Genomic DNA, 20,428 nt, shown 5'->3' on the forward strand with positions numbered 1-20,428 from the left:
CTTAAGAAGGGAAAAGCAGAGGTGTACAGTTCAGTGATCTTTGGGGGATCAGAGGTGGAGAGTGTAAGGAAGTACAAGTTTTTAGGTATCACTATCTTGGAGGACCTTTCCAGGTCCCTACACACGAATAACATAATGAAAAAAGCACATCAGGCCCTCTCTTTCCTCAGGAGTTTGCGGAGGTTTGGTAAGACATTAAAACCTTGGCAAACTTCTACAGATGTATCATGAAAAGTGAGCTGTCCAGCTGTATCATGGCCAGGTATGGGCATCTGTGAAAGGTAGTGGACACGGCTCAGATTCACACACGCAAAACTCTCCCAACCATTGAGAAAATCTACATAGTATACTGCAATCGGAGAGCCGCAGCCTTCATCACAGATCCACAACAGCGGGGACATGCTCTGTTCTCACTGTTGTCATCAGGAAAGAGGAAAAGGTGCCACATGACTTGTACCTCCAGGTTCAGAGACAGTTGTTACCCCTCCATCATCAGACTCCTAAACAACTAACTCAATCAGAGACTAATTTAAGGAGTCTTACTTTAAAAAAAAAATTATTGAATATTTCTTTACATTTCTCTCTTTTGCATGAATAACTTTTCTTGAGTACTGTTTTTTTTTGTACTACTGATAATTAGAAATTCTCCCTGGCCCGCAGGATAAAAAGAATCTCAGGTTTGTATTTGATGTCATGTATGTACTCTGACAATAAATTTGAACTTTGACTTAAAACTATTTTGTCTTTGGATCCCATCACACTAGCCATTCATTAACTGTACTCCCTGGCCATGAACGAACCATGCCATTATGTAAGATTAATTAGTTTCAGAATCTATTATTGTCAGAATTTAGATGACCTCTTTCCATCTTGTGCATTGTCCAGTTTACTTAATTTTGTCAGGTCAACTGCTAATTAAACCCTTGCGTTATCTCTAGATTTAATTGTTCTAATTCTGGCTAGCCTTCATTAATCTAAAACAACAATGTCCTTATTTGCATCAAGTCTGCTTGCTGACCAATGTTGGCTCCTGGTTAAATGGTGCCTCATTTTTAAAAATTATTCTTTTCAAAACTCTCTGGCATATCCTATGCATCACTTTTATTTTTTTTAAACTCTGGGAGATCTTGGAGATTATGACTTTCTCTCACTACTGAATGTAATAATTTCCCTATTCAAGTAGTTTTTTAGTTGCTGAAGCATATGCACTGCAGTACCTCTCTCTCAACCACCCTTTAAATGTTGAAGGCATTTCTTAAAATCAACCTTTGACAAGTTTTTGATCAATTGCCCACACCTCATGCAGCTTGAAGTCATTTTTTTGTTTGATAAAGTGTTTAGAGTTATTTTTGCTACAATGTAGCTATCCTGTACTGTGTAATTGGATGTTGAGATTTAATAGAAGGCCAGAAGAGGTTTGCCTTTTGATTTGTCCTGGGTTCCTCTGTTAATTTGGATCTTTGAATCTTGTGCAAGTCTACAAAATATTTCTCATTATCCTTTTGCAGTAAATGAAAGAAATATTAAATCCAATGTTAATCTCTTAATCCTGTTGTTTGTGTTTTTAGATTCTGCCCCATTTGTTCATGAATTTTAATTAATTTTGTTGTGTGCGATCTCTACATTAATTATTCTGGTTTCTTATTAGGTTAATACTTCTGTCATATGGGAGATCAGAAATGAGGAAAGCTAGTTGTACCAAACAGCAGACAGTTTAGAGATTAAACAGGAAGTATGTGGGGGTTGGGGGGGGGGGGAGTAAAGGAATACATTGAAAAGGTAAGATGATGATGAGATTAAATGTTAAGCCAGTTTGGTTGAATAGTCTGGTATTCCTCAACTTGCGTCCATGTTCTATTCTGACCAACTGGTTGTATCTCGAAATTGACATACGACGGAAATTCACTGGATCCATGGTATCATTCGTCAAATACTACATGGCGACCGTTAGCCAACTTTCGCAAGAGATTGGCTATCCCTGCCATAGGCATTATTTCCATAGATTGGCCCCTACTTACACCGATTAAAAGTGTAATTTTTTTTGTCATTTGTATGGATGACCGTAAGTCGCATAGGTGGTATGTCAGGGAATACCTGTAAATTCTTATTGTTTACTCAGTCAGTCATGGAATAAACACAATAAAGTTTATTTAATATCATAAAAATTTACAAAGCTGAACATTCTTTTTAAAATGTGAAATAAAAACGTGTTATGAATCAAAATTTGATGCTGAGTCACAAACTGTAAAAGGAAGAGTAGGAGAGATTTTGGAGGAGCGTTTAGAGCTGAGGGCCATGGCAACTTCAAAGCACACCACCAATGCTGATCTAATTAATACCAGTAAAACGCAAAGACCAGAACTGGGGAGCAGAAAGAACTTGGAGGATTTTTAGGACTGAGTGAAATTGAAATGTGAAAATGTTGGCTAAGAGGTTAGGTAGCAAAAAAGAAAATGTAATATTTCTTCAGGAGAAAATGAAGGTCGGGCATAGATGCACTGGATGCAAATTAGGACAAGACCACTTGAGTTTTGGATGATGTAAAATGTAGGTGACTGGAAGAATGTTAGAAAGGTGGAGGAATAGATAAGTATTAAAATGACAGTTTGAAAGCTCAAAACCAGAATTTTAATGTCAAAAATGGATAAAAGTGCCAAGCAACCAAAAGCAACAAATCAGCTAGGAACATAGAATAGAAGCCTGATAAGAAGAGACTCAGGAGGGACCTTGGGACCGGCTGAACCCAGCAGAGCTTGGGGGTCAGCCTGAGATATAACCAACATCATGAACAAGATGGAAATTTTATGCACTCATTTTATGAGTGTGGAATCAGTGATGAGAGATATCAGAAAAGGTAACTGAAATCAAAGTAATGTAAGACTTAATGGAACAAATTACTCGTTTGGAGGCTGAGCTGGTCAAAACAAAAGACAAGCTAAAGGCACTGGAAGAAAAAGCAAAAACACGGGACACAGAAAAAATAGGATTGATGGACAAGATTAATCATATGGAAAATTTCAGCAGATGTAACAATGTAAGAATCCTTGTACTGAGAAAAGGAATAGAGGGAAAAGATGCAGTGTTAATTTGAAAGATGGATTCCACAAATGCTTGGACAAAACAAGTTAAATGCAAAGCTGCAAATTGAAAGGGCTCACCAGACCCTCAAACCCAGAAGTACTGGCGAACAGTGACCACAACTGGATCTGGTAAGACTTTTAAGTTACCAGAAGAAAGATGCGATCTTGGCAGCAGCATACAAATATTCAAAAGTAATGTTTTACCAGGACTTTAACCCTGTCTTGGTCAAACAAAGAAAGGAATTTGACGAGGTAAAGAAACAACTGCAATCTAAAAAATAAATATTCAATGATTACCCAGCAACATTGAGGGTGGATGTCTCAGAAGGTAATCAACAAATTTTCAAGAATAAAGAAGTAGAAGAATTTTTAAGAAAATTATGAAAAGATTAAAGTTGCCAGCTGAAAGGACTGAAAAGACTATTTCAGAACGGGATGAAATGAAAGGCATATCTTTTTATTTATATTTACTAGTACTGAACTGTCTTGTTTTCACTGATAAAAGAAAAACTATTGTGATTTATATGGAGAGATCTAAAAAGTTAGAAAGGTGGGAACTCTGATTTTGAGAAGGGGAGGGAAGAGATGGCGCCAAAGGGGGGAGGGGTTTCTTCTTTGGAAGAATCTGCAGGCTTTTTTCATGGCTTTCCAGTACTATTGTCAACGTAACCATCAGAACTAGGGATGTGTATGTTTCTAAAAGGGGAAATGCAAGTGTTGGAAAGTCTTTTAAAAGGGAAATGTTCTTACATTATTTAAAAAATTTGGAAAGGTTTTGTTGTTATACAATATCTGAAAAATTGTATGGATAAAACAGTAAAGTTTAAAGTCTTCATGTTAACAGGATAAACAGGACTGTAAAGAGGAAGAGGGTCTTGGCATACTTAAAGAAATTAAAAGTGGATATAATCTTTTTGCAGGAAACACATCTTAACAAATTGGGACATGATAAATTAAAGAGGATGGGTGGGACAAATAATATTGTCTTCCTTTGGCTCAAAGGCAAGAGGGGTGGCGATTCTAATTAATAAAAATACACCTGTGTTAATAGAAGATACTTCGATTGATCAAGCCGAAAGGTATGTAATGGCACATTATAATGAATATTTATGCTCCAAATCTTCCTTTTTTAAAAAAAAAAGCAGAAGAAAGACAAAATATATTTGTTGGAGGAGATTTTAATTTTTGTTTGGACCAAACAAGAACAAACAAAAATCAACAAGAACAATAACAAAAGAAGCAAAAGCCTCAATCTCATCTATGAAAGATCTAAATCTTACTGATGTATGGAGGTAATTACATCCCGCAGAGAGAGACTATTTTTACTCAATGGTGCACAAATGACATACAAGGATTTACATTTTTAATGCTTGCCCAATTAAAAAGTAGAGTGATTAAAAACAGAATACCTAGCGAGGCTTCTATCAGTTAGAAAGCTCAAAACCAGAATTTTAACATCAAAAATGGATAAAAATCTCCGTTAACATTAACTTTTGCAATAATGGAGAAGCAAGTGAATGTATACAGATGCGTCTCAATACTACATTGTTTAAAAGAACAGACTTCTGTGAATTTATAAAGAAACAGAAATATTTTGTGAAACAAATTTGCCATCTACTAATAATAGTTTTCTGAGGTGTGACAAATTCAGAGCATATTTAAGGGGACAAATTATATCCTATACAAAGAATCTTCAGAGGGAACATATGGCAGAAGTAAACAGTTTGGAGAAAGGTATTAAACAATTAGAAAAAACTCAACAGGAGTACAAGATGAATACAGATTATTGGAGAATAAAAAGCTAAGATACAATACAAACATATTGGATAGAAAAAGCTATATAAAAAAAAACTAAACAATACCTATGAGTTAGGTGAACAGGTGCACAAGGTTTTAGCTTGGCAGATTGAAAAAGAATGATAAATGCTATAAAAACAGACAAATACCCTACTATATAAGCAAAAAAATAATTTAATGACATTTTTAGACAATATTACACTAGACTATTCAAGTCAGAATTACTAGATGAGAATGCAATGAAATAATTTTTGTTGAATGTCGAACTTTAAAAGCTAGAAGAGAAAGAGGATAAAATTAGATACTCCACAAAGGAAGAAATCGAAAAGACGCTGGGCACCCTACAGGCTAATAAATCACTGGGCGAGGATGGATTTCTACTTGAGCTTTATAGACAATGCAAAGAATTATTAATGCGACTTTTAATGGATGTCCTGGACCAAGCAGTGGAAACACAGACCCTCCCGGAATCATTCTCAACCACTATTATTAGTGTTATCAAAATAAAGGACCCCCTAAAAACTTTGTCATACAGATTAATATCCCTGTTATATGCTGATTATAAGATACTAGCGAAAGCGTTGGCTAATAGGTTAGGACAATACTTGCCAAAATTGGTACATATGGACCAAGCAGGATTTGTAAAAGGAAGGGATTCCTCAAACAGTCTAGAAAGATTATTTAACATAATATATATGGCAAAATCTCCCTAGATGCGGAAAAAGCATTTGAATGGCCTTTTTTATTTAAAACACGGGAAAAAATTAGTATAGGCAGAACATTTATAAATTGGATAAAAACTTTGTACCGTAAACCAAGATAAAATAACAAATAATCAGATGTCAGCGGTGTTCCCCTTGAGTAGATCGAGCAGATGGGGATGTTCCCTGCTCCCAGCACTTTTTATTTTAATGATTGAACTGCTGACAGATGATAAGAAGGGATCCAGATATAAAAGCCTTCAAAGTCGAGCAAGAAGAGCACAAAATTAGTGTATTTGCCAATGATGTGCTATGTACCTATCAAAACTGGCTAAATCTTTGGAAAAATTACAAGGAACACAAGAAAAATATGGAAGAATATCAGGCTACAAAATAAATATGAATAAAAGTGATATAATTCCATTAACACATTTTGAATATGAAAGATACCAAAAAGGAAGTACATTTAAATGGAAGACAGATATTGTAAAGTATCTTGGAATAGCAATTGACGATAACTTGCAAAATCTATGTAAACTAAGTTATGTTCCTCACCTTGGGAAAATAGAAAGAAACCTACAGAAATAGAGAGACTTACCGATTACTTTAGTGGGAAGGGTTAACTGAGTGAAAGTGATGCTCAGACTGCAATACCTTTATCAATCACTGCTTATTCTGTTACCTAAAAACTTTTGAAAGCTACTAAACAACCATATTAGACAGTTCATATGGAATAATAAGACACCAAGAATTGGATTGGAAAAACTGACATGGGACTATGGCTGGGAAGACTTAGACTTACAGATTTCCAAAAAAAAATAGTGCACAAGCTAGATTTCTTGCAGCATTCTTCACTGAAGACAACCCCCCGTCTTGGGTTCAAATGGGAATATATCAATGGTGGAAGGGGAAGAAAAGGACTTTATCTATAAATGAACTGTCAAATCACTAAAGACGGATAACCCCATTCTCATACATATGTCAAGAACATGGCAAGAAATTAATGAATGAAGAGGGAAAAAAAGTAGGGATATCAATAAAAGCACCATTGTGTAAAAATAGGCAATAGAACATTAAATTCGTGGTATAAGATATATTAAGGACTATTACACAGAAGGAATTGTCCTTTGACCAATTAAATCACAAATATGAAGTGGACAATGGGACCTTCCATTTTCTCCAGCTTAGATTGTTCTTAAGAGAAAGATGGGGATCAACGTTGACCCCATCTGAAATTAGTGAAACTGAACAAATGGTTTGGATTGGGAATACACCCAAATTTATAACAAAAATGTACTATGCTCTCCAGAGCAAAAGTGCAAAACCAGGGTCACAGAAATCGAGGGAAAGATGGGAGTTAGACTTGGGTTTGGTGATTTCAGAAAGAAGCTGGTAATATTGTTGTAAAGCATGACATCAACTATAAATGCAAGATATGGATTGGTTCAGTATAACTTCTTTACACCAATTGTATCTTGCCCCACAAAAGTTACACAGATCAAAAGCGAAAATTTCAGATATGTGTTTCTGATGTGGGATTGAGACAGGAACCTTTATATGCCACATGGTCATGCATGAAGATGAGCCATTTTGGCAAGAAATTGCAGAAAAATTAACCAGGAAAACAGGAGTGGCCTTCATGGGCTATATCTACTCAGTAACTTTATGAAAATAAGCAACAAATTGGCCAAATATTAAATCTCATTTATTTAAAATACCACTGGCGGTAGCAAAAAGGTGTATCCCGATTACTTGGAAGTCCGACTCCCCTCTAATAGCACAATGGACTGCCGAAATGAACAGCTGTATACCTATGGAAAAAAAATCATGCCTAACTTAAAGAACAAATATGACACTTGTAAAGGTCTGGCAGCCATACCTGGACCACATAGGGGCTCAGATACTGTAATTAAAAGGAAAAAGAAAACTATTATACATACAAAAACGTAGTTTCCCCATCTGTATGCTATAAGCTTAAAATATATGTAAGTTCTGGCGGTGAATGGATCTGTATGGAGGAAGGGAAGGTTTTTGTTTTTGTTCATTGTGTTTGTAAGAAAAAGTTTAATATATTGTATATTTAAAATGTTACTATGTATATTTTTGAAAAAAATTCAAAAAAGTCAAGAAATAGAGGAATAACCCAGGAATAGAGGGCTTCGGAAGCAATTGAGCGAAGGCAGGGACAGAGTAAAGTGATGATAAGACAGTAGGATCGTAAGTGTCCAAATCTCCCTCTATGCCAAATGAAAAAAGGCCATATCAGTGAGGCTAAGAATGTGTGTTTTAATCCTTGGGTTATGCATGATACCCAGTTTGAAACCGTCTTAACCTGATATTTTCTAGAGAGATGAAATTCAAGACAAAATAATAGTTTGTGATGAACACAAGGATGAAGACTTCAGTCTTCCCAATATTTAGTTGGCTGAAATTGTTTACCAAGAACAGGCAAGCAGTTTGACCATTTAGATGGGGAAGGAGTTGAGGAAAGATGTGGTGTGGTTGAACTGAATTTCACCAGAATAAAACTGCAGATGAGTGTTGCATTTTCAGATATTATTGTTCAGAGGCTTTATGTAGTTGAACTATAGGAGGGGACCTCGGCCACACTAGGAGTAACTGGATAGATAAGAATGGAAGCATAAACATGCTCCCGGCCATTTGAGAGATAGTGGAAATGTATGTTTTCATCAACTGTGTCAAAGGTTGTAGGCAGTAGGACAAGAAAAGATTGGTCACCCTTACTATAGTTACAAACTTTATAATTTGCTACTTTCTTATTTCATCATTTCATTGTCTATCAAACATTAACTTGTTAACTTTTTTGTTCTATTCAGCATTGTTTCACAGATGGACTCAAAGCTATTGGAGAACCATTAGAATCTGAGTTTCACCAATTAGAACCATCATCTGGCCAGCAAGTACGAAACTCTGAAGGTGGTTGTATGTGGCAAGTGACTGACATGACGCGCGTGCGTCGGTTTCTTTGTTTTGGTTCTGAAGATGGGACATACAACACCAATGAGGGAAAGCTTGCAAAAGAAAATGCTCAGTCCATATTGAGATTGATAGAAGAAGGTAAAGGAGCTGAAGTTGTCCGGGAGATAAAGACATTTGGTACTGAGGGAAGAGGGGTCACACAAGATCCTACTTTGTTTGCATTGGCTCTTTGCACACAATGCTCCGATGCTTCTACAAAACAAGCTGCCTATAAAGCTCTGGCTGAAATCTGTTGTATCCCAACCCATCTCTTCACGTACATTCAATTTAGAAAAGATCTAAGTGGAGGAATGAAGTGTGGAATCTGGGGAAGAGCTCTGAGAAAAGCAGTGGCAAATTGGTACAACAGTAAAGATGGGATGTCTATCGCAATGGCAGTTACAAAGTACAAGCGAAGAGCAGGATGGTCACACAAAGATTTACTTCGATTATCCCATCTGAAACCAGCTAATGAAGGTCAGTAATGTTATTATGTTGCTATTTTAATTTATCTAGAGTCATCGATGCTTCTGCAGAAGCAGCATTTTTACATTTAAGTAAAACCTGAAAATCTGTAGGTACTGGTTGAAATAAAAACAATGAAACTCACGAGATCAGGCTGTGTTCTTTATATAGCAGAGGTAAAAATACATAACTGATGTTTCGGGCTTGAGCCCTTCATCAAAGTCTGGAAAAATGTCGGCAGTTGTCTGAACATGAGAGTTGGGGGGAGGTGATAGGTGGAGGAGGGAGGGTCGGTCCAGTAGAGATGAAAGGAACGAGGGTTGGCTAGGTGAATAGAGGGGGAAGGGAGGGAGGAGAACTAGGAAGTGGGGAGGGAGAAGAGGAGAGCAGGTTAGCAGAAACTAGAAAAGTTGATGTTAATGCCATCTGGCAAGAGAATGCCTAGATGGAAAATCAGGTCGTGTTCCTCCAATTTGCAGATGTTCTTGGTGGAATCATATATAAGGCTATGGACAGACTGTGAGTATGTAAGTGTGACACATAACTGGAATGGTTGGCTACTGTGAGGTCTCTGCCATTGGTGTGGATGGAGCAAAGATGCTCAATGAAGCGATTTCCTAATCTGTGCTCAGTCTTTCTGATGTAGAGAAGGCCACAAAGGGAGAACCGGATGCAGTCAATCAGTCTTGCAGATAAATGTGAAGTGTTGCTCCACTTGGAAGGCCTGTTTTGGGCTCCAGACCGGGGTGATTGAGGAGGTGTTGACGCAAGTGTGCCACCTCCTGCCACAGGAGAAAGTGCTAGGGGGGAGGGATTGGTGGGGAAGGATGAGTGCACAAGGGAGTCATGGAGGGAGTGGTCCCCATGGAATGCAGAGAGGGGTGATGTGTCTGGTAGTGGGATTCTGTTGTAAGTGCTGGAAATTCCAAAGGATAATGCATTGGATGTGGAGGCTGGTGGGGTGGTAGGTGAGGATAAGGGAGATTCTATGTGTTTGTTCCATTTGAGGGCAGAGACAGACAGGGCAGATGAGCAGGAAATTGAGGAGATGCAGGTTGTGGAGGGGAAGCCACATTGTGGAAGAAGGCAGACATTTTGGAAGCTCTCAACTGGAAGACCTCTACTGTGGAATGGATGCGGTTGAGATGGAGAAAATGAGAGAGGGGGATAGAATATTTGTAAGGGATGGTGTGAGAAAGTGTAGTTAAGGTGGTTGTGGGAATTAGTAGGTTTGTACTATATACTGGTGGAAAGTTTAGCTCCCAAGGTGGAAACAGAGAGATCCAGGAAGGGGAGAGTGCTGTTGGAGATGAACAAGGTGAGTTTGAGATAGAGGTGGAAGTTGGCGGCGAAGTGAATGAATTTGCCAAGCTCATCGCGGGTTTATGAAGCAGTCCCAATGTAGTCATGAATATACCAGAGGAAGAGTTGATTGGTCTAGACTTGCAGCATGGGTTGCTCCACAAAGCCCACAAACAGGCAAGTCTAGCTGGGTCCTATGCAGGTACCTATGGCTACTCTTTTGATTTGAAGGAAGTGAGAAGAGTTAAAGGAGAAGTTGTTTAAAGTGAGGACAATTTCTACCTGGTGGAGGAGGGTGGTGGTAGAGGGGGAGGGATTGAGGAGGTGTGGACTTACAACAGAATCCCACTACCAGATACATCACCCCTCTCTGCATTCCATGGGGACCACTCCCTCCATGACTCCCTTGTAGTCATGACTGGTCATGTCTCTGGTGCAGAAAGAAACAAAGTGCTTTAAGAGTTTCTTTATGGGGGATGGAGATATAAAGGGATTGAACATGCACCGTGAAGGTGAGCTGGTCCAGTATGGGGAATCTAAAGTAATTGATGGAGGGCATATGAGGTATCATGGATGTAGGTGAGGAGGGACTGGAGCAGGAGAGAAAAGATAGTCAAGGAAAGATGAAACTTGTTCTGTGGGATTAGATGGTTGGGTTTGTGTATCTTGGGTAGAAGGTAGAAATGAGCAGTGCAGGGATGAGGGACAATGATGTTGGTGGTCATGGGAGGGAGGTGGCCAGAGGTAATGAGGTTGGAGACAGTGGCCTGATGTGTTGTGGTGGGGTCCTGTGGAAGGGGTAGGTGAAAGGAGGTGTCTGAGAGCTGTCCTCTGGCCTCAGCAAGGTAAAGGTCAAGCGCAAGACCACAACGGCACCACTCTTATTTGCGGGTTCGATGGTGTAGTTGGGATTGTTGTGGAGAGAGTAGAGAGCAGTGTATTCAGAGGAAGTAAGATTAGAGTATGAGAGGGGTCTGGTGAAGATGAGATGGTTGATGTCTCAGCGACAGTTGGAAATAAAAAGGACCAGAGTGGGCAGCTGGCCAGGACGTGTCCAGGAGGAGGAAGGAGGCTTAAAGCAGAAAAAGGGGCCTTGGGTAGGGCAGTGGAGAGTCACAGTCATGGAAGTAAGCCCAGAAACAGAGGTGCCAGGAAGTAAAGAGTTTGGCATTGTTTGGACAAGCTCATTGCAGGTTCATGAGGCAGCCCTGGTGTAGTCATCAGCTTTTTGACAAGCTCATCGTGTGTGCATGAGCTTTTTGACAGCACTCTCCCCTTCCTGGATCTTTCTGTTTCCACCTTGGGATACAAGCTTTCCAACAGCATATATTATAAACATAGTAACTCCCACAATACCTTGACTACACTTCCTCACACCCTAGTCCCTGCAAGTATTTTATCCCCTTCTCTCAATTTCTCAGCCTCCGCTGCATCAGTTTCCAAAAGGAGGTCTTTCAGTCCAGATCTTCAGAAACGTCTGCCTTCTTCCACAAACATGGCTTCTCCTCCATCATCATCAACTCAGCCTCACCCTATCTCCTCCATTGCCCCCTCTGCTCCCAGATGCAACAAATATTGAATCCCTCCTTATCCTCACCTGCCATTCCACTAGCCTCAGGATCCAACACATTATCCTCTGGAATTTCCGGCACATACAACAGGATCTCATTACCTGACACATCTTCCCCTTACCTCTGAGCCTTCTGTAAGGACCACTCCCTATATGACTCCTTCTGTGCATTCTGTAAGGAGCACTCATCCCTCCACATCAATGCCCCCCCTCCAACACCTTCCCCTGTGGCTGCAGGAGGTGCCACACTTGCACCACGCCTCCTTCCTCACCGTGGTCTGGGGCCCCAAACAGCCCTTTCAAGTGAAGCAACACTTCACTTGTGTATCTACAGGACTGATTGACTGCATCCGGTGCTCTCTTTATGGCCTTATTTACATCGGAGAAACTGGGTGCAGATTGGGAGATCGCTTCGCCGAGCACCATTGTTCTGTCCGCACCAGTGACAAAGACCTCCCAGAAGCCAACCATTTCAGTTCTGCATCACACTCCATTGTGCACATGGCAATCCATGGCTTTGTGTACTCTCTCACCAAGGCCACCTACAAATTGGAGGAACAATACCTGATTTTCCGTCTGGGCACTCTCAAGCCGGATGGCACTAATGTCGACTTTTCTGGTTTCTGCTAACCTGCTCTCCTCTTCCCCTTTCCAGTTCTCTTCCCTCCCTTTCCCCCTCTATTTACCTAGCCTAGGCATCGATAAGGTAGACAGCAGTATCTTTTTTTTTCCCTTGAGGGGAGTAGAAATACCAGAGGTTATTTGAGGAAGAAAATTTTAAATTTAGACAGGTCCTTCTGGCCTAGGAATCTGTGCCACCATAATTATACCTAATTGACCTGCAACCCCCGGTACATTTTTGAATGGTGGGAGGAAACCCATGCAGACATGGGGAGATGTACAAAGTCCTCACAGACAGTGCTGGATTCAAACCCTGGTCACTGGTGCAGCAACGTTAACCATGCTACCCTGAGGGGTAATTTTTTTTTTTAAACACAGTTGTGGGTACATGGAATGCATTACCAGGGAGAGTAGTGGAGGCTGAAACAATGGGGACATTTAAGAGACTTTTAGGCACATGGATGAAAGAAAAATAGAGGGTTATTAGGTAGGGAGGGTTTAGTTTTGTTTTTGTTGGGTAGGTGGAAGGGCCTATATTGTGCTATTAATGTACTATGTACATAGAATGCTGTCATCAGAGAGCAGCAACAATAATCAAGGGTCACAGCATCCATGACATGCTCCGTTCTTGATGCTGCCATCAGGAAAGATGTATAGATGCCACAGGACTTGTACCATCAGGTTCAGGAACAATTGCTCTCTCTCACCCATCAGACTCCTAACCACAGAATCAATCAAAGACTCATTTGAAGACTTTTCCTTTGCACATTATTCATTTCTGAATATTTATTTTTTGTATATTGCTCAGTCAGTTTACATATTTTCTTTATTTATATTTCTCTCTTTTGTATACCTATCCTTCTTGACTACAGTTTACAGTTACCAGTAAGTAAAAATTTTGCCTGGCCAGCAGGAGAAAGAATCTCAGGGTTGTATGTGATGACATGAATGCACTCTTGCAATAACTTTGCACTGTGGAATTCTTTTCAACCCTTCTCTTTTTCATGTTAACCTTTACCCTCAGAATCAAGTTATTGTACTATTTTTAAGTCAATTCACCTTTATTTATTTTTCATACCGGGCTCACATGATAAAGACGAGATGGTGTTTCTCCAGGACCATGGACATATTTACATTAATATAAGTTAAACAGATGAAAATATTAAGACTTGAACAATAACAGTCCACGGTACTCTATCCCCAAATGTTCTTGGAGTTCAGGAGTCTGATTGGCTTGGGGGAGAATCCAATCTGGATGTAAGGGCCCAAGTGCTTCAGTACCTCCTACCAGATGGCAGAAGGGAGAACAATTTACTTGAGGGGTGTGTGGAGTCCTTCACAATGTTTATTGCCTTTTGCCTGCATTGAGTCCTTCATAGTAGGAAGAGAGTCCCCAATGATCTTTTCCACTGAATTCACTACCCTCTGCAGGGTCTTGCAGTCCGAGAAGCTACAGCTTCCAAAGGAAGCAGTGATGCAGTTGCACAGGATGCTCTTGATACATCCTCTGTAGAATGTAGTGAGGATGGAGGGTGGGAGATTAACTTTCCTCAGCCTTCGTAGGAAGTAGAGGTGCTGCTGAGCTTTCTTGGCTATGGAGCTTCTGTTAAGGGACCATGTGAGGTTCTCCACCAAGTGCACACCAAGGAACTAAATACTTCTGATTACCTCAATTTCATCACTGATGGCAAGAACATCTTGTCTTCAGTCTTTGCCATTTCCTTCCTCTGCCTGTCAGAGAGGCAAACTTGGATTGTTCCTTCCATCACCAGTGCCAAACATGCAGGTTTGTCAAATAGAAAAACAAATGGTGGAAAGACTTAGCAAATTGGGCAGCGTCTGCAGAGAGAAAACTAAAATTCACATTTCATGTCCATGAGCTTTCATCAAGTTATCAATCTCAAATTTTAACTGTTTATCTCCTCAGATGTGGACCTGCTGAATGTTCCCAGTAGCTTTTGTCCAGCATCTGCAAAATTTTGCTTTTGTAGCTTTCTCTAGTATCTTGCATTTCACCTTTTGTGACTGACCTCATCTTGTCAAAAAAAAACTTTCTCCCTTGATTTCATTCCTGCCCCTGTGTAGGGTGATATCATTAATGGTTCTTGCTTGGATACTGTCATTTTCTTCTTTAATTTCCCAACATTAACCCTCTCAAAAGAAAACTAATCCATTATCCTCATATCCCTGATAATCTTTCTTTCCTTCCTGCAGCTCTTTAATGTATCATAATCTGCCAAATCCATGCCCATTTTATCCAGAATTTATTTAAATCCCACCAATAAGATTTCCACCCCTGTTCAACTTCAAACAGCCTTGATCAAAGTTACTAGTGACATCCTCTGCAACAAAAATAACCAATCACACTTTGTCTTTCTCAATTTGACTGCAACATTGGACCACATCCTCCTCCTCCTCCAATGTATTCTAACTGCCATTTGGCTGGATGGAATCGTTCTTCCATTGAATTGAAATGAATTGTTTATTGTGACCTGGGATAAAGTGAAAGCCTTTGTTTTTGCATGCTGTCCAGACAAGTAAACTTGTACTTTAGTACAGCAGTTGGTGCAATAGTAAAACAAAAGTGTAGGGCATGGTGTTACGGTAAGTCAAAGGGTGCAAGATTAGTGTTATAAGACTAAGTGCCAGGTGCGGTAAAATGCACAGTTTAAACAGTGCAAGGGGATAATCTTTTGCCAATGAGAGGTCTATTTAAAAAGTGTAATAGTAAGAGATAATCTGTTCTTGAATCTGAGGTTCTTTATTTCAAGCTTTTACAAGAGAAAAAAGTATGACCAGGTGGAATGGATCTTTTAGTATGTTGGCAGGTAGCCTGAGACTGCAGGGAAGGTTGGTTGGCAGGATTTCCTACAATTTCTTGCAGTCCTAATAGGACAGTTTCTATAGCAAGATGTGATTTATCTGAATAGGATACTTTCTATGCATATCTGCAAAAATTGATGATAACTCAGGAACTTGCCAAAGTTCCTTCACCTTCAGAAAAAATGGAGTTTTTTTGTGCACTTCGTGATAGCATCAATGCGGTTTTACTAGTATCAGTTGATGGTGATATTTGGACCCAAGAACTTGAAACTGTCCATCATCTCCATCGTGCCATTTTTAAAATGTATTTTTGGATATGTGTTCAACCCATTTCCTGAAGTCAGTGACCAGCTCCTTTGTTTTGTTGACACTGGGAGAGAGGTTGTTATTCTTGCATCACGCCACCGGGCTCTGTCTCCTTCCAATAGTCCATCTAATCATTAATTGAAATCCAGGCTATGGCAGTGATATCATCTGCAAACTTGTAGGAGTTTGTCCACACAGACAATGAGAAATGCAGTTAGGGGTTGAGTGTTCAGCCTTTTGGGGCATTGATACTAAGGATTAACATAGGGGAGGTGTTGTCACCAATTCTCACACTTGCCCTCTGCAGGTGAGGATATTGAGGATCCAGTTGCAGATGGAAGTGTGATGTCTGGATCTTGGAGCTTTGGGGTGAATTGTTTTGGACGACACTATTGAAGATGAAGCTGTTTTCAGTAAACAAGAGCCTGACGGTGTCCTTGTTATCCAGGGCTGAGTACATGGCCAGGAAAATTGCATCTTTTTTTTTAAACTTTATTTAAGATTTTATAACATGAATAACATATAGGATTACATTAAAAAAAATTAAGAATAAAATAATAAATTACAATACAATATCAGTAATCTAAATAAACTATACCCTCCCCAATAATTATTACACATTAATAACCCAACTCAAATTAGTCCAACCCCCCCTTCCCCTCCCAAAATCAAGAGTGAAGAATTAATAAAGTTAATAATATGTGAGAAAAAAAACCCACTTACAAAAAAAAACAAAAACATAACCGATTAAAATACTAACAAAAAAAAGTAATTAATACTAAGATATCAGACTTAAAAAACATATTTAAATCAAACTTAAATGCATATATTTAACAAACGGAGTTAAGATGAAACATATATTTAACTCAAACTTAATATAAAAAATTAGTGAAGTTAGTAACATTATCTATCAAAAATTCTTAAACAATAATCAATTCTTAAAAAAAAATTGTAGCATGAAAAAAAGATGAAAAAAAAACTTTCTCTATAGAGATAAACCTTCACCAAATATCAACTAACTTCACATCTATCATCATATTAGTCACATAAACCATCATCTTAAAACAAAATTCAAACCTCATTAAGCATTGTACAATTCAATTTTAGTACTCTTCCACCATTTTTCCCTTTTACTCTTGAATAGTTATCCAATAAAAGCTCCAATACCACATTTAAATATCCCCAATCATTACGTTAAAATTCAGATATCCAAATAATAAAAACACATCTACAACGAAATCTATATCTTCAACAAATGGAGCATAAACCACAAACAAAATTCAAGCCTCATTAAAAATTGTACAATTCAATTTATAACTTTCACCATTATTCCCTTCGTTCTATAACTAAAATAGCAAAATAATATACACCAGAATTACCACTCCTTTCACCTTAAAAGTTAAAGAAAAAATATATGAAAAAAAACTTATCCATCCCATTCACATTTAAGTTTCAGATATTCCATATCTACTGAATAAACTTTACAGCAAAAAAACCACATCAATTTTTAGTTTATTAAACAATCAAATACTTTCTTATGCATTTTTTTAAACAAAAAAAAACCCCTTCACTCTTTAATCTAACAATACAAAAAAAAGGAAAAAAAAACAGGTAGGAGGTTAAAAATACCCCCTCCCGTCTAAACCGCGCAGTGCGGTAACTCCCAAAAAAAAATGGGTGTGAGATAACTCACACGTAGCAGATGACTTTCAGGAAATAGTGCCTATCCAGTTCTCTCCCCCAACTCTCACTTCATCTTAAACTAACATCCTCATTATTTAATATCCCTTTTTTTAAAAAAAACATTAAAAAAAAAAGGACAACTCTTCTTTTAATCAGCTCCAACTGCCGAATCACCATTACAACCATTCCTTCTTGGAGCACGGCTCGTTTCTTCCATCTCTTGTCTCCTTAGAGATCGCGGCGGACTATGTCTCTGTTGAAACTGAGTAATTTGTAGCTCTTGAGCAAATGCTATAGCTTCCTTTGGAGAATCAAAGAACTTTGGTTGGCAACCATCTTGAAAAACTTTCAAAACAGCTGGATATCTAAAGGTTGCCTTGTAACCTTTCTTCCACAACAACTCTTTAGCAGGATTGAATTCCCGTAGTTGGAACATAACTTCTTGACTCAAATCCGCATAGAAAAAAACTCGATTATTTTGAATCATCAAGAGTGATTTTCTCTGTTGTACATTTCTAATAGCCACTCGTAAAATTATTTCTCTGTCGTAATAATTCAGGCAACGAATCAAAACAGGTCTTGGACTTTGACCTGAAATAGGTCTTCTACGCAAGGCTCTATAAGCACGTTCCAGTATTATACCTTCCGGGAAATGCGAAATCTATTCAGTAAAAAATTTTTTTGGGTCTGGTCCCTCCATACCTTCCGGCAAACCAATAATCTTTATATTGTTCCGTCTGGATTGGTTTTCCAAATAATCAATCTTTTTCACCAAATTTTTATTTTGAGTGTATAAGTCTTCGACCATTTTGGTCACATCAAAAACTTGATCCCATATTTCGTCTATATCTTCTTCACATGAATTAAATTTATCTCTCACTTCAAGCTTAAAAGCTCCAAACTCAGCCATCTGTTGAGAATGTATTTTCACCAAAGTATTAAACCTAGTACCAAGTTCAGTCATAATCTTGAATAATCCTTGCATTGTATAAGATAATTTAGATTCAAGATTCACAAAAATCTTTTCAATTGGAAGAGATTTTGGCTCAACAGATTCCTGCTTTTTCTCCATTCTGGTTGCCTTCCTTGTATGACTGCGTGTGGAAACCCCAGCCACAGCCTCTCCAGCAATGACTGGAGGACGCTGGCTGGGGTTTTCCCCAGTCCATAATGTATTAAATTCTCCCAGTAGAACAAGTTGTTTAGGTTGTATCTCAAAAGATGCAGTTTGCAGCGCCACCTCTACAGATGACAAATGCCTTTGAGTAACTCTTTGTTCTAAAGGCTGTTTGGCGCCCTCTTTAGGGGGCTCTACCGATGTAAGATAGAGCTCTACTTCCGAACACTGTACCTCTCTCCTGGGATCCATTTCACGCTGAGTCCCGGTGTCTTTCCTGTAGGTAGGCTCCAAAACTTGAACTTTTGGAAAATGTAGTTTTTTGATGATCTGTTGTTGTTTTTTTTTGCTCTTTTCCATCAATTGTACCCTCATAAGTTAAATTAACAGCACTGAAATTATCTAAACTTTTAAAGAATTTTAACGGGCATTTCTAGACAAAACAATAAGACAGAGTCAGGAGAGGACTGGAAGGCATGTCTGATCCTTACGCCATCTTGCCACGCCCCCCAGGAAAACGGCATCTGATGTGGACCTGTTATGATGGCAGGATAATTGTGGATAGAGGCTTTCTGGGAGGCTGGAGTTGATGTAGACTGAACAGCCTTTTAAGGCATTTTGAGATGATAGATGTCAGTCAGTGTGTGATAGTCATTCTTTAGAGATAATAGTGAACTATTTAAAGTTGATGGAAACCAGCTTGTGAGCAGGAAGTCACCCTCAGGAGCTCTGATCTGACATAATTGATGGTGACTTTGGGTACAGCTGAGTGTGAGGTGGGTGATGTTGACTCATTCTATTGAGCTTATCAGGGAGGGATGTTTTGTCGTCTGTGATTCTTCCCAAATTTGTTTTGTAGCATTTGATAGCATGAATGCCTTGCCACAATCAATCATTGTCTGAGAGTTCCTTACCAATGCTAGCTTGTTCTTGTATTGCCTCTTGGCTTTGTGGAAATTACATCTGGATTTTTTTGTATAGATCTGCATCAGTTGACTTTAACCCAAATGGACTTCACTAGATTCATCCATGGTTCTGTGTTGATCTTATCTATCTGATTTCTGCTGATTTCCATAATACAATATTTTAAAAGTTTAAAATTTTGGCATTCTGTTTACTTTATTCATTTTCTTGATAATTTTCTATCAATTTCCAGGAAAGTTTACCAAGGGGAAGGAGAGAATGCAGAGTTGAGGTTAGAGGTAGATCAGTCAGGATTGTAAGTGGGAGAGGAGGTTTGAAATGATTATGAATGGTCCTCTGTCATTTGGCACTATAAAGCAAAGGAGGTTTTTGAGAAGCATGAGCAGTTTAAAAGGTAGTTGGCTCTATTCCACTTTTTCTTTTAATTAGGTTTGCAAATTATGTATGAAAAATGTTTGTTGATATAAAACTAACAAAATGTTAACTGCATCTATAAGTGTTTGATTCTTCTATTGGAGTATGTTTTTTTCATAAATTTGTGATTGAGGCTGCAGTAATGACACTAATTGGTGATTGTGGGAAGAACTTGAACCCTTATTAATCAAACCTATTGACTTTTGTACTTTGAATTATTTTTGACTGAACAACACTGAGTGAATTTGAGTGAATTAAAAGGCTGCAGGAGTATGTACTGAGGGATATTAGACTTGGAGCAGCAAACGTGAGGGTATTGTAGGGTAGAACCACAGTCTAGAGTCCTTCCATTACCAAGCATTGAGAGGCTGAGACTGAAGTTAAGCCTCTCAAACAAGAGAGGGTGGGAGGGGGTAAATGATGAGGTGTCGCATTTGGTGGTAATGGTGTAAATATAAATGAATGTAACAATATACAATGATGGAAATGTATGGATACAAAACTAAGGGTGGGTCGAAACTTGGAACGGTTTTCCTTTTGTAAATAACTTATTGTGAATAAAGTCTATTTTTGATTACAAAAGACTTTGTACTTTATAGTGGTGAAGATTATGGAGATGGTCTGGGGTTGGCAGAAGAGTGACTTT

General features: G+C 38.6%; 1 protein-coding gene across 8 annotated transcripts in view; it reads left to right on the top strand.

Annotated features, from left to right (window-relative positions):
- Window positions 1-20,428, top strand: part of ro60 (Ro60, Y RNA binding protein) — a 79,167-nt gene that overhangs the window by 22,081 nt on the left and 36,658 nt on the right. For all 8 annotated transcript variants that reach the window (XR_011357628.1, XR_011357629.1, XM_069937823.1 and 5 more), the window contains exon 2: window positions 8,416-9,034. Coding sequence is in view for 6 of the 8 variants with exons in the window: in XM_069937823.1 (XP_069793924.1) it covers window positions 8,416-9,034 (619 nt within the window). In the remaining 2 variants the exon portion in view is untranslated. The remainder of the gene's footprint in view (window positions 1-8,415; window positions 9,035-20,428) is intronic.

Source organism: Narcine bancroftii, chromosome 5 (assembly GCF_036971445.1).
Source record: "Narcine bancroftii isolate sNarBan1 chromosome 5, sNarBan1.hap1, whole genome shotgun sequence".
Lineage (NCBI taxonomy): Eukaryota > Metazoa > Chordata > Chondrichthyes > Torpediniformes > Narcinidae > Narcine > Narcine bancroftii.